The sequence below is a fragment of the Tursiops truncatus genome, chromosome 17 (assembly GCF_011762595.2).
Source record: "Tursiops truncatus isolate mTurTru1 chromosome 17, mTurTru1.mat.Y, whole genome shotgun sequence".
Classification (NCBI taxonomy): Eukaryota; Metazoa; Chordata; class Mammalia; order Artiodactyla; family Delphinidae; genus Tursiops; species Tursiops truncatus.
The window spans coordinates 63,608,262-63,621,350 of NC_047050.1; the positions used below are offsets into that span (position 1 = coordinate 63,608,262).

A 13,089-nucleotide genomic window follows, 5' to 3' on the forward strand; every position below is an offset into this window, starting at 1 on the left:
AGTTCACAACTCTATGGCAAATGATCTTCCATAAGCAAGCATTGTTTTAAAAAAAAAAATTGCCTCGTCTGTATGAATTCAAATAATTGCACTTTTTCATTAATGCGAATTCATATTTTACCAAACGTGACTCTGGTATGTCTGTGTGTGTGGCAGCGGGATGGGGTGGAGGGGTTTAGTTATTTTAAGCCAAAACGAAAAGCAAAGGGAAAGAGCTAGGGTGGGGAGGAGGGCGGGAGGGAGATGATGGTGGGAGAGTCCCCCCCCTGCTTGTGCAGACAGCCCCGCAGGCAGCTGGAAGGATGGAGCTGCTGAGTAGACCACTTCATTATGTAAACTGCCTAATGACACAAATAACCATGCTGCACGCAGACCGACCCAGTCACCCATAAAAACACACATCCCCTCCACGCTTGGACCTTCCTCCCCGCTGCCACTGCTACCACCGCCACCATGTAATTCACCAGCGTTTATTAAGGCTGCCGAGGTTAAACAGAACAGCATGCATCATATTTTCCCTGGCGTTGCTTGAATTAAGTCAAACCAGAGAAACACTACTGACTTCAGTGGGAGCAAATGCTCCTCTTGGTCAGTGGGAGGACAAGCCTTAACTGGACACAAGGGCTTGGGTGTGGGATTTTTACATCCCTAACTCTCCCTGGTAGAGGATATTAGGATTCTAGTGACATCCTGCTGTGGACACCCAGAAGATACGTATGTAAAAGTGGGACTCAGGTTAGTGCCCTTCAGGCTAACGCACAATAACTGTTCAAGGGCATTTCGGGAAGGTGCAGTGAAAAGCCAAATACCATCTAGGCAGGCCACAAGGAACCACAAGGAAACAGCCCAGCTCTGGCAACTGTTGCTACCCAATCAAAGATCAATAATAAGCCACCTGTAGAGCGGGAAACGCTGCTCCTGTCAGGGATCACTTTTAGTATCAAGATGGGATTGGAAATGAGGGATTTTCATTTCAGCACCAGTGATGCTTGACTCATGATTCCAAATCTCCTGGAATATACCAATTTGCCCATCAAATTAATTGAGTATACGAAGTCCCCATCTCGTAACTCCTTTAACACAACAGAGGAGGGGGAAAAAACAGAAAATAAGATTTTTAGAAATTTATTCAATGAAAATACTCAATGAACATATGGATTCCTTTGTTATTCCTCGTCCTTACCTATAGTGTGCTTTGTAAAAAAAAAGTTTAAAATCCACATGTCTCCCTACTGTGCTAAACTCAACACCAAGTCTGAGTTTCATGTAAAGCAAACCAAAAACTAATGACATTTTTAAACAATGGAAAATGGTAAGACAAACCTCACATTCACAGGGCCACTTTTAAAAAGTTGTTTTATCCTAAGCAGAGTATGCAGGATTAAATGTATTGTGCTGATGCGTTAAAATGACTCCAGGTCCATCAGAGTAGAAGAACATCAAAATAATGAAACCCAGAGCGGAATGCACATTTATGAGCTCATTTCAAAAGGCATTATAGCTTGAGGGGCTGAAGGAAGTGACTAAGGCTACACGAAGGCTATTCCAGGTTTCGGTCCCACCATAGCCCTCAGCAAAGTTGTAAGCATATCAAAGATGAGCTCTACATAGAAACCAGTTGTTCTGGAACAGAGAATTTGTCTCTCTGTCATTCTAAGCAAGAATCTGCTACTAAGACCAGTCCAATGCTTCAGTTCTTTCAGCTAATATATATATGTATGTATAGGTATATGCTTATATATACATACACACACACGTGTATATATATGTTATACACAAAGGTTGTTATAGATGTTGTTACAGATACTGGTTGTATAGATATGTGTGTGTATAGACAGACAGACACACATACATATCCTCATTAAAAGGATTACAGCCACAGAGCCCAATTAATAAAGGGCAGTTTGACACAACCCAGCGTTAAAGTTGTTCTTTGCATTCATCACGATTCAGAATATTTACAAATGGTGAATACATAACCGTGAGAAGGCAAGCCAGTCTTGGATGCCTCTGAATCCACTTATTGTTCAACACTAGGTGACTTTCTGACTACAGAATCTGGTGATACGGATTCGTTTTGCCAAGATATTTCAAGTAAAGGAGATACACCAACAGCAATCACCCTCCTCAGGTTCACGAAAATTCCTTAAATGTACCTTGAAGGGGGCAACAAGCAAAAGGCTGACCTTTCTTAAAAGCTAGGCTTCATCACAAAACAGTTTTCTCAAGCTTGACCGTTTTTTCTGCTCCCATAAAGAGCCTTTTTTGGACACATTTTTCCTAATCACCCCACTCCTCATAAAACGTTAATTCCACAGACCTATGTATGTCTGCGTATTACTGTATGCATATCTCTACCTGATACATAAAAAGGGTAAGAACCCCTTCTCTCCTCAAGAACCAATTTCCACCCCCTTTGGAATGATATCTTATCCACTGAGAATGCATGAAACGGACATGCTATAAAAAGAAGGTGGAAGCATTTATTGTTGGGAATTATTATCGTTTACATGTACCTCTCCACCTAACACTCCACCACCACATGCCCGTCTAAACCTTTCTACCACCCACCGACCCAGTGCCCCAGAAACAACACCTCTGTGCATTCTTTACTAGGTATACAGTAAGCTCTCAGTAAAGCTTTCTGATATAAAACAGAATAAATCAGATGACTCATAAAATATGTACACTTCCTGTTAGCCTTTCTTTGTAGGAATTGTTATACTCCTTATATTCATGCTGTGTCATGTGGTAGCCACTAGGTATATGTGGCTATTTAAATTAAAATTAATTAAAACTAATTAAAAATTTTAAATTATAAATTCAGTTCTTCAGTTACACTAGCCACCTTTTAAGTGCTTGATAATCTCAAGCGACCACACTGGACAGCAAAAACACATAACATTTCCATCATCACAGAAAATTCTATCACAGAGAACAGCCTTGGCCCAGCCTAAAAGCTCCACGAGGCCAGGACCGCATCGGGGTCACTCACCATGGCACACGCAGGATGTGTTAAGCCCTGGCAAAAGAGCAACGCAATTAAAAGGAAACAAGAAATATGGGAGAAAAGGTAGCTTTGTCTTGGCTCATCCAATTTCCTACTTTAATCAACTACAAATGTTCTTATTTTTCATAGCTTTGCTCTTACTTACTCCCCACACCCACCTACAATACAGCAATGAGAATTTTCAAGATGTAACTACTGGGCTTCCCTGCTGGCACAGTGGTTAAGAATCTGCCTGCCAATGCAGGGGACACGGGTTCGAGCACTGGTCCGGGGAGCAACTAAGCCCGTGCGCCACAACTACTGAGCCTGCGCTCTAGAGCCCGCAAGCCACAACTCCTGAGCCCTCACACATAGAGCCCGTGCTCCGTGACAAGAGAAGCCACCGCAATGAGAAGCCCACGCACCGCAACGAAGAGCAGCCCCCGCTCGCGGCAACTAGAGAAAGCCCGCGCGCGGTAACAAAGACCCAACACAGCCGAAAAATAAATAAAAATTAAAAATAAATAAATTTTTAAGAAAAAGATGTAACTACCAGCAGGGCAAAATTGGCTTTGGGCTTCCTCAGAATAATTCATATGAATCAAAATCAAGAGGTCAAATTCAAAACCCCAAAAATGAAAGGCAATAGAGAGTTTCTAGGTCATTGTCAATACAGCCTCCCTAGATTCATGTTTTAAAACATTAGAGAAACCAGCTGCTGGTCCATCCACTATGCAAGCAAGATATGAAGTACTTTCACTTTATCAATTTTTATTTAACAAATCAGCAACTGTTTCCTGGGCATCTATAATGTGCTAAGCCTCCAGAAAATCAGAGCTTGGCACTATGGCAACCATATACAGACTCTAAGTAAAATTAACACCAGCAGGTTTCCATAAAACTTTGAGGCTCCAGATGCATTCTGCTAGATTCCTTTTGCTCCCCATTATCTATAAAGCCTCAGTTGGAGTAAGATCATCAGAAAAATTAATACACTCTCCTTGAATCTTTCAAAACAATAAGCTTGGCTCTTAAAGGAAAATTACAACTGAGCTGTTTCTCAAATACTCATAAGGTCTCTCCTCCTTTAAGAATCCTAAGGACAATAACCAAAAATAACTAAGGAGGGGCTTCCCTGGTGGCGCAGTGGTTGGGAGTCCACCTGCCGATGCAGGGGACACGGGTTCGTACCCCGGTCCGGGAAGATCCCACATGCCGCAGAGCGGCTGGGCCCGTGAGCCATGGCCGCTGAGCCTGCGCGTCCAGAGCCTGTGCTCCGCAACGGGAGAGGCCACCACAGTGAGAGGCCCGCGTACCGCAAAAAATAAAAATAAAAAAATAACCAAGAAACCTGAACTGGCACATCCAAGTACAAAACCAGTTTAGTGATCTATTGCCACATCTATAGATTGGCGGGTTGCAGTTTTATGCTTTTTTATTTTTAATTAAGTGAATGAAAGTGTCCATGTTTCTTTAAGGTCATCTTCAAAGAATATGCAGTTCCAGGTCTGCAAAAAATTTTTTTATGACCTTATTTTATTTTATTTATTTTTTTCGGTTTGTGGCTGAGTAGCTTCCTAGGTAGAAATCATGACTTAATTACATGAAAGAAAGTTCAGGTCTCAAACACCGAAGTCAATCCAGAAGTTAAGGGCCAGTGAAGTTTCAATTAAACAACCTGGTTAAAGTAAAACTTGGGGGCAAACAAAACCAGTCCGGCTGCCTCTTGAAAACAGCTTCCTGTCGCCTCCTCCCCTAAAAGCGAAGATTCCCCCTTTTCCCCCACCCCAGCCAAGAGCAGGTAGCTGCCTTTAACCTACCTGTCCCCTTCCTGTGACCGCCATCATGGATTTGCTGGGCCCTCTTTGGCTACAATGAAATACAAACTCACTCAGTCCTGAGACTCAACCTCAGAGAAGGGTCCCAAGATTCAAATTCTGAACTCCTAAGTGGAATCTGGCCAAAGACCCCATCTCACCAGCCTCCTGCCCCCAGAGATGACAGCCTTCTTCACCTGGACCCTCCAAGGGCTGCTTACAAACACTGTCTGCCCCCTGCTAAATGCCAGATACTTACCAGCATTTGGGAACCTGGGTTCCTCAGAGAGAAGCAGGATGCAGGCCCTGCCCTGGAGGCAGTTGAGTCTAGTGGGGAAGATGGTGACCACACAGGGAGGTCAACACTCTAGCGGGAGAAGGTGCTACAGAGGCCTCAGGCCTGAGACCCAATTTACCCTGGGGACAGAGGAGTGGGAGTGGTGGGGGACAAAAGGTTCACAGGTGATGTGACTCTCAAACTGGTCTAGGAAGACAAGCCGAAGCTCCTCAAACATCTAAAGGGGGCAGAGAGGGGGTGGGCTGGGAAGGGCACTCCAGGTCTGGAATGCACATGTGCAAGAAGAAAGGGATCAAAGGTTTTAAGGGATTCAGGGAGCAGAGAGCATTTTTTTGTGGGTGGAACTGCCGGCCGTGGGTAGAGATGTCATTGGACAGGTGGGTGACGGCAAGATGGCGAGAGGCCTTATTCTCCTGGGAAGCCTTAAAAAATCTGAGATTCCTAAGCGCCATCCCACTCCACCCCCACCCCCCAGTTAATCAGTAACCACAGGTATAAGGCAGGGCTCTGAAATCTGTACCTTAAAACAAGCCTCCTGAGCGACAGGATCCACGCAGCGAGACGAGGAGAGCGTGGCGTTTAACGCACTCTATACTAAAAACACAACGTATTTTTAAGAACCACGACTGTGCCATTCAGTGTTAAGCTGTGGAGACTGTCTTCATCAAGACAGTCTCCACAGTCAGTGAAGACTGACTGTCTTCATCTCGGCAATCCAGGCTCACTGATTAAAGTCCACCTCTGACCGCCTGGACCTCGCTGGCTGTTGTGAAAGTTCCAGCTTCCACCTGCCCTCCTCACGCACACATTGCGGGTCTCTTCTAACCGTATTTCTCGCCTAACCTTCTCTCTCCTTTATCCTCTGCTTAACCTCTACTTCCTTCCACTCCCTTTGTCCCCAGAGTGAAAACTGGAAACTCTAAAGATAATATAGAAAGAGAAATTTTAGACTGTCCAACTTCATTCGTATTTTAAGATTTAATAGGGCCAAAAGGAGATTTTAAATCGTAGAATATTAGAGCTGAAAAAGGTTACCTGCGATCATCTAGGACCCTACTAGGTCCTGGGAAAACTCCTTCTACAAGTGGGGAAATCAAAGCCCGGAGAAGTGAAACAAAATTATTCAGGGTCACGTAGCTGGCCAAGCAGAAGACAAACCCAGGCATCCCAGCTCCCAATCTATTCATTACTCCAAGGTGCTACACAGATTGTTTTTTTTTTAATGCATTCAGGATCAAGTAACTTTAAAAGCAAACTGAAGTTTATACTAAAGCCAGGAGCACCTTACATGAGGAATCATAATTTAATGGTTAAAATCTAGACTCTGGGCCAGGCTTCAGTCTCCCCACTTCCAAGCCATGTGACCTTGGTCGGTTTAGCTCTCTTCGTCCAGATTTCATCATCTAGAATGGAGGTCATAAGCACTGACCTCACAGTGCTGTTTCGAGAATGAAAAGACTCAATCCATGTAAAGCACGAAGGACACAGCCCGTGTTACGTATTCAATAAAGGTGATTAGAGATGATCTAGTCGTCTGGGGATCCATTTCCTTCCTTCTTAGAATCTTAAACTCCTCACTCTGGGTTTGGTGTATTATCATCTCAACATCCCGGAGATGGTTTTTCAAAGATATACAGTAATTACAGAGGCACACTGAGGCAGCCAAAAATGAAAGTCACACACCATTATGCTCTCAAAGGCCCTAGCTGACACAAGCAAATGATGCAAGGGCCACGAAGGGCCAGTGCTAACTAAGACGTGCCCCTGCCTTCCAGTGAAAGGGGGGCACCAGGCTGCACGCTTACAGGTGTAGGAATGCTACTCCCCAACACCAGCCACCGAGGGTTGAGAAGCCTCCCCCCACCTTTGTTCTTTTCCTTGTCTTTTTTTAAGCAACCCAGACAAATGCACACCAGTCAGTTCAACAACTCCTATGACAGCCCGTGTGCTGGTCCATCATGGACACGAAGAAAATGAAGACCCTGCCTCACAAAAGTCAGGCATCCTTTGTACAACAAATGCCTAGACACTAATTCTTTGCGGCCAATAACACAGAAACAGGGGTACTTTCACACTGAACACAAGTTGTACATTCATTCCAGAGTGCAAACATCAAAAAAATATGGAACTGTATGTATTATGGTGTTGATTAACTCTTAAATTTCATTATGGTTTAATTATTCACTTAAACATGTACATTATAATAGCGACTTACACTCTTTCGTTAAAAAAAATGAATAGAGGGCTTCCCTGGTGGCGCAGTGGTTGAGAGTCCGCCTGCCGATGCAGGGGACACGGGTTCGTGCCCTGGTCCGGGAAGATCCCAGGTGCCGCGAAGCGGCTGCGCCCGTGAGCCATGGCCGCTGAGCCTGCGCGTCCGGAGCCTGTGCCCCGCGACGGGAGAGGCCACACCAGTGAGAGGCCCGCGTACCACAAAAAAAAAAAAAAAAAGAAAAAAAAAGAATACAACAGAGTTCTAATGTACTTCCACGTTCTACTTAATAGCTATATGACTAGATTGATTTTGCTCTTATAATGCCTAGCTTTAGAAGATTTTCCTAAATAAATTATATTCATAGCTACTGCAAAATATTTGCTAAAAGGGACAAAGACCTTTCAGAGCCATTCCCTTTGGGAAACAAGATGGAATGCTAATATTTTGGAAACCAGAGACCTGCTAGCTTGAGATTCTGGATACCAGCCCAAAAGAGACTCATTTAAGAATAACTGCTATTGCCTTCTCATCTTTCCAGCAAGAAAGACTCAAAAAATATGATATCTAAAGGCTCTAAGCAAGAGACTGGACTTTCCATAGAGGGTAGATATCAAACTTCAAACTGCATCAAAGTTACACCCTGTAATGACCACAAGCCCAAATATATTTGCTGCTGACCAAAACAGATTGAAGCTTTTTTTTTTTTTTTAACAGATTCTTCATTTCCTTGGAGGTGCATACACCATTAAAAGAGATTACCCATAGATCTCCAAAAGGATGTATACATGGACATTAACTGCGGTGTAGCTTGTAACAGTACGTAAGTGGAAATAATCTAAATATTCCTCAAAATAAAAATGATTTGGGCTTCCCTGGTGGCGCAGTGGTTGAGAGTCCGCCTGCCGATGCAGGGGACGCGGGTTCGTGCCCTGGTCTGGGAAGATCCCACGTGCCGCGGAGCGGCTGGGCCCGTGAGCCACGGCCGCTGAGCCTGTGCGTCCGGAGCCTGTGCTCCACAACGGGAGAGGCCACAGCAGTGAGAGGCCCGCGTACAGCAAAAAAAAAAAAAAAAAAAAAAAAGAAAAATGATTAAATCGTGCTACATCCAGACAGTGAAATTCCATTTGGCTGGTAGAACCAATGAGGTAGATCTCTAGGTACTGACATAGAAAGATAATTATAATATACTGGGGAGTAAAAGCACGGGAATAATGTTTCTTACAGGTTACCTTTTGAAAAAGATCTTACAAATATATTTGATTCCATATATCAACCTACCTATTGTTCTACGAGTAATTTTTCTCCCATATGTGTTTAAGTATGCAAAAAAGCCTATAAAAGACACTAAGCCCAATCTCTGCAAATGGTACTGAGAGGGTAGATTTTACTTTATATACTTCGTTACACGACTTTTTTTTAAACTAAAGAGCACGTTCTATATTCTTCAATTGTTAAGTAAAAAGTAACTTAATACAACTAATTTGATGCTTACTGAACATAAGATGTGCATTCAAGTTTCTCTCTTATCATCTCCATAAAACATATCTTTTTTGTATCAACCATACATTTTTTAGGTCATGTGAGTTCTCACACTCCCATATTCAATAAAGTTATTTCCTCCCAGTGCATATGGATTCTAGACATCGAGATGTAAAGTATTCTGGTATTGCTAAAAGTGACCTAAAGTCAAATGGTTTAAAAATATATCAAAGCAGGGGCCTTCCTTAGTGGCGCAGTAGTTAAGAATCCACCTGCCAATGCAGGGGACACGGGTTCGAGCCCTGGTCCGGGAAGATCCCACATGCCGCGGAGCAACTAAGCCCGTGCGCCACAACTACTGAGCCTGCACTCTAGAGCCCACGAGCCACAACTACTGAGCCCACGCACCACAACTACTGAAGCCCGTGCGCCTAGAGCCCTGCTCCGCAACAAGAGAAGCCACTGCAATGAGAAGCCCGCGCACCACAGCGAAGAGTAGCCCCCGCTTGCCGCAACTAGAGAAAGCTCAAGCACAGCAACGAAGACCCAACACAGCCAAAAATAAAATAAATTAAATATATATATATGTATATAATCTCAAAGCAGGGATCTTGTTCCCTGTGACATTATTTGTCTTTTGTCAACGACATCACCTCCAAACTCCTTCTCTACCTCCGCCAGCACCACAGAGAGGCTACTCTGGTTTCTTTTCCCACAAATAATTGTTTTTCCTGCCTTCAACCATGAGAACTTGCAGGCCCTTCCATTTCCCACCGAGAACCACTCTCAGAAGCAGCGTCTGCAAAAACCCAGGTTCGCACTGCAGGAAATTACGGACAATCAGGGGATACATCTCTATTCTATCCTTTAGGGTCCATCCAGTAATTAAACATTAAAATATAAACTTACGAACCACAGAGCCTCAAAAATGCAACACCAGATACGTAAGTTCTTTAAAATAATGGAGCAACTCTTTTAAGAGAGACACACTCTGATGGCTATTCTAGAAAGACATCCATATGACTGATGAGTCCAAGTCCAGATCCTGCCGCGGTCGAAGAAAATATGATAAAACCGACCCAATAACACTAACAGCAGTGAACACTGGCATGACCATCGTATTCCTCTTTATACTTGTATATTCTAAAGGTTCCATAACACACACGTATGTGTTACGTAACAAAATTTTTAAGGGGCTTAGAAAAAGATACTGGGTAAGACCCATGTCAAGCCAGATGAAGAAACCAATGCTCTGATGTCTCCATCACACTCTCCTAGGGAACCTTCTGAAACACCGCTGGCATCTTGGAAATGAGGAGAAATACTACTTCTCCTGGGAGAATTTCCTCGACTCCCTGAGCTGAGTTAATTGCTCACTTTTCCATACTCCCCCAGCACTCTGTTCTACCACTATTACCATACCAAACATATTATTTCCACACTGAAATTCTTCATTTGCACATAGCATGCCCCCCACCCCCCTGCCACTACAAGCTCCTCCAGGACATGTCGAGTAATATATTGATTTTTGTGGCCCCATGACACTGCCTGAAATATCAGCGGTTTTCAAGCATCTTAAATGAGAAGAGTCCTCACTGCAAATTCATTTGAATATTTAATTAAGCACCTATGGTAAATGGGTACATACTGAAACCCAGTGGAGGTACATACCCATCATGGGCTTCAGATAAGCTTAACTCTTGTGTGACTGGGAACAATCCCCCCAACAGTGGCCTCCAACACCCACATTTTCCCATGTCACCAAGACAATGACAAGAACAGGCATACAGCCGTCAGTGCACAAGCAGACGCAGAAAGGCGGCAAAAAAAAGAGGCAGGAGAGATTCTCTGAGAATGAAAAGGAAAGCACCCCCTTTGAATGGGGGGGTCTCTAGGTTATGGGTAATGTCACATTTCTAATGATGGTGCTGGATACAGACAGATTTACTTTCTTCTCTACACCTTTCACATGTTATGAATATTCTTTTCTACGATTCACAGTCACTGAAAAACCATTACAAATTTTCAAAAGATTTCCCTTTGTCATTGATTTAATAAACATACTTTAAACACTTACTGTGTTCCAGGTACTATGTTTTGGGAGGGTTCAGACACGCACACGTCACCGTCTAGTCTATACCTGTAGGGGTTTGCAGTCAAATGTGGGAGACACACAAACAGACACAACACAATAGGACGCTACTTATAATAGGTTTCCTCGTTTTGTGGGAACCTAGAAAAAATGGTCTAACCCATCATTCTCACTGCTTCTCATTCCACAAGGGATTGAGGAAAATCTTAAGATGACACATGAGGGAAAAACAAATTGCAAGCAAACACACAGCTCAGGACTCTACAATCAGATCATTAAAAGTAATCACAAAAACATATCAAGCCAGGACTTCCCCGGTGGCGCAGTGGTTAAGAATCCACCCGCCAATGCAGGGGACATGGGTTTGACCCCTAGTCCGGAAAGATCCCACATGCCATGGAGCAACTAAGCCCGTGCACCACAACTACTGAGCCTGTGCTCCAGAGCCCTCGAGCCACAACTACTGAGCCCACACACCTAGAGCCCGTGCTCCGCAACAAGAGAAGCCACCGCAATGAGAAGCCCACGCACCACAACGAAGAGTAGTCCCTGCTCGCCGCAACTAGAGAAAGCCCGCGTGCAGCAATGCAGACCCAAGGCAGCCAATTAATTAACTGATTGATTGATTGATTAATTAATTTAAAAACACAACAAGCCATCTCAGGCATAAATAGTGGTTCCTTTCATTTATTTTTCACTCTTCTCGTGCACTTTATTATCTAGAGAACGATTTGCAGCTTCTACGATGTGGAATCCCACAGAGTTAAAAAATCTATATATTTTTAAATATGAGTCAGCTAAGCTCTGATAACTTAAGCTCTATATTCTTGTAAAGCGCCCAAGGGTAAGAGCCCACACGCTGAGCGCCGTCAATGCTGGGAGCCATCCCTCCACCTGCTTACCACGTGTGTTGGTGGCCATGTCAGCCACTTTCTGAAAGGCATCCAAGAAGGCAGCTGCTGCTACTACTGTTGTCCTAAGATGCAAACAGAAAACAAAAGCATGAGGAATGTCTCATACTAGCAGATGCAAGACAGCAAAAAAGGCTGCAACTGCTGCTGAGGACTGAAAGTAACCCTCCAGGAGAGAGAACCCGACTGGACATGGACAACCATTGGCTTTGTGGACCCACGTTATTCTTAAGAAAACTTTCTCCTTCTCATATTAGCACTCTCCCCCGATAACGTCCAGGTCGTGCAGCGCTAGTCAATAAATGCTAGCAACTCTTCCCACCCCATTCCACCCAAGAGTATAAATTATCACCAGGTTAAAATTTCACCAATGAGGAAAAAGGTATTTCTGCCTAAAAGAACAATTTATTAAAAAATATAAATGGTATACATGAAAGTGATTTTAGAGTAGGAAAACAATATAGCTATATGGATTGGCAGAAGGAATCTTGGAGAGTGATCGTCTAGGTTAAACAATTCATTTTAGAGTTGGGAAAACTGAGACCACAGCTACATAGTGATTTTCAAGATCACTAGCTCATACCAGGGCTGAGACCAGTAGCCCAGCATGACTTACAGTGCCATGTTCATCTTACTACAAGATCCAGGCTATGTGACTTTTCCCCCTAAATCATAATTATAGGGAAACTGAGATACTATTTTTTCAACATTAGAATGCTACCTAAACAGCATCTTCTGAATTCCTAAAAGCTGAGAATGAGGAGGAGTTACTATACTCATTTGCTGTCCTAGAAGTTATTCTGAATTCTTCACATCCCCTTGAGCACTGGAAGATGCCTTGAGCACTCTGTGGTCTCCTGGTTCCTAGAGTCGTGGTCCAAGATGTCACTGAATGAAAAGTAAGCACTGCTGCATCTCAGGGCCGTGATTACCCAGGACAAGCAAGCAAGTCCCAGGCTCACTCACAAGAACTCTGTAACAGAATTTACAGCCTGATGCTAATTTCCAAGTATTTCACACATGAATCCAGCCCCCACTGAGCATTCCTAACAATGCAAAATTGCTGAAGGATGAAGATGAGAATAAGGACTAAAAAGGAATGAGTTCAAATCAGAGGGAAAAAAAAAGAAAGAAATGACCTTTGAACATAAGCAAGAGTAGCTATGAAGCAAAAGGTTCCCGGAAGGTGATGGAGTGGTCCCCAGGAAAACCTGGGCAATAGTCCCTCAGAGCCAAACTTCAAAACGAGGCCTGGGGGTTTCCCTGGTGGCGCAGTGGTTGAGAGTCC

At 43.7% G+C, this 13,089-nt stretch overlaps 1 protein-coding gene across 8 annotated transcripts in view; it reads right to left on the reverse strand.

Annotated features, from left to right (window-relative positions):
• The window catches only part of MTSS1 (MTSS I-BAR domain containing 1), a 165,232-nt gene that overhangs the window by 127,836 nt on the left and 24,307 nt on the right, over positions 1-13,089 (reverse strand). For 7 of the 8 annotated variants that reach the window (XM_073794726.1, XM_073794727.1, XM_073794728.1 and 4 more), the window contains one exon: positions 11,793-11,866. In XM_073794726.1, the coding sequence (XP_073650827.1) occupies positions 11,793-11,866 (74 nt within the window). Of the gene's footprint in view, positions 1-10,875; positions 10,896-11,792; positions 11,867-13,089 lie in introns of those variants that run through there. The other variant, XM_073794730.1, reaches the window with a different exon arrangement.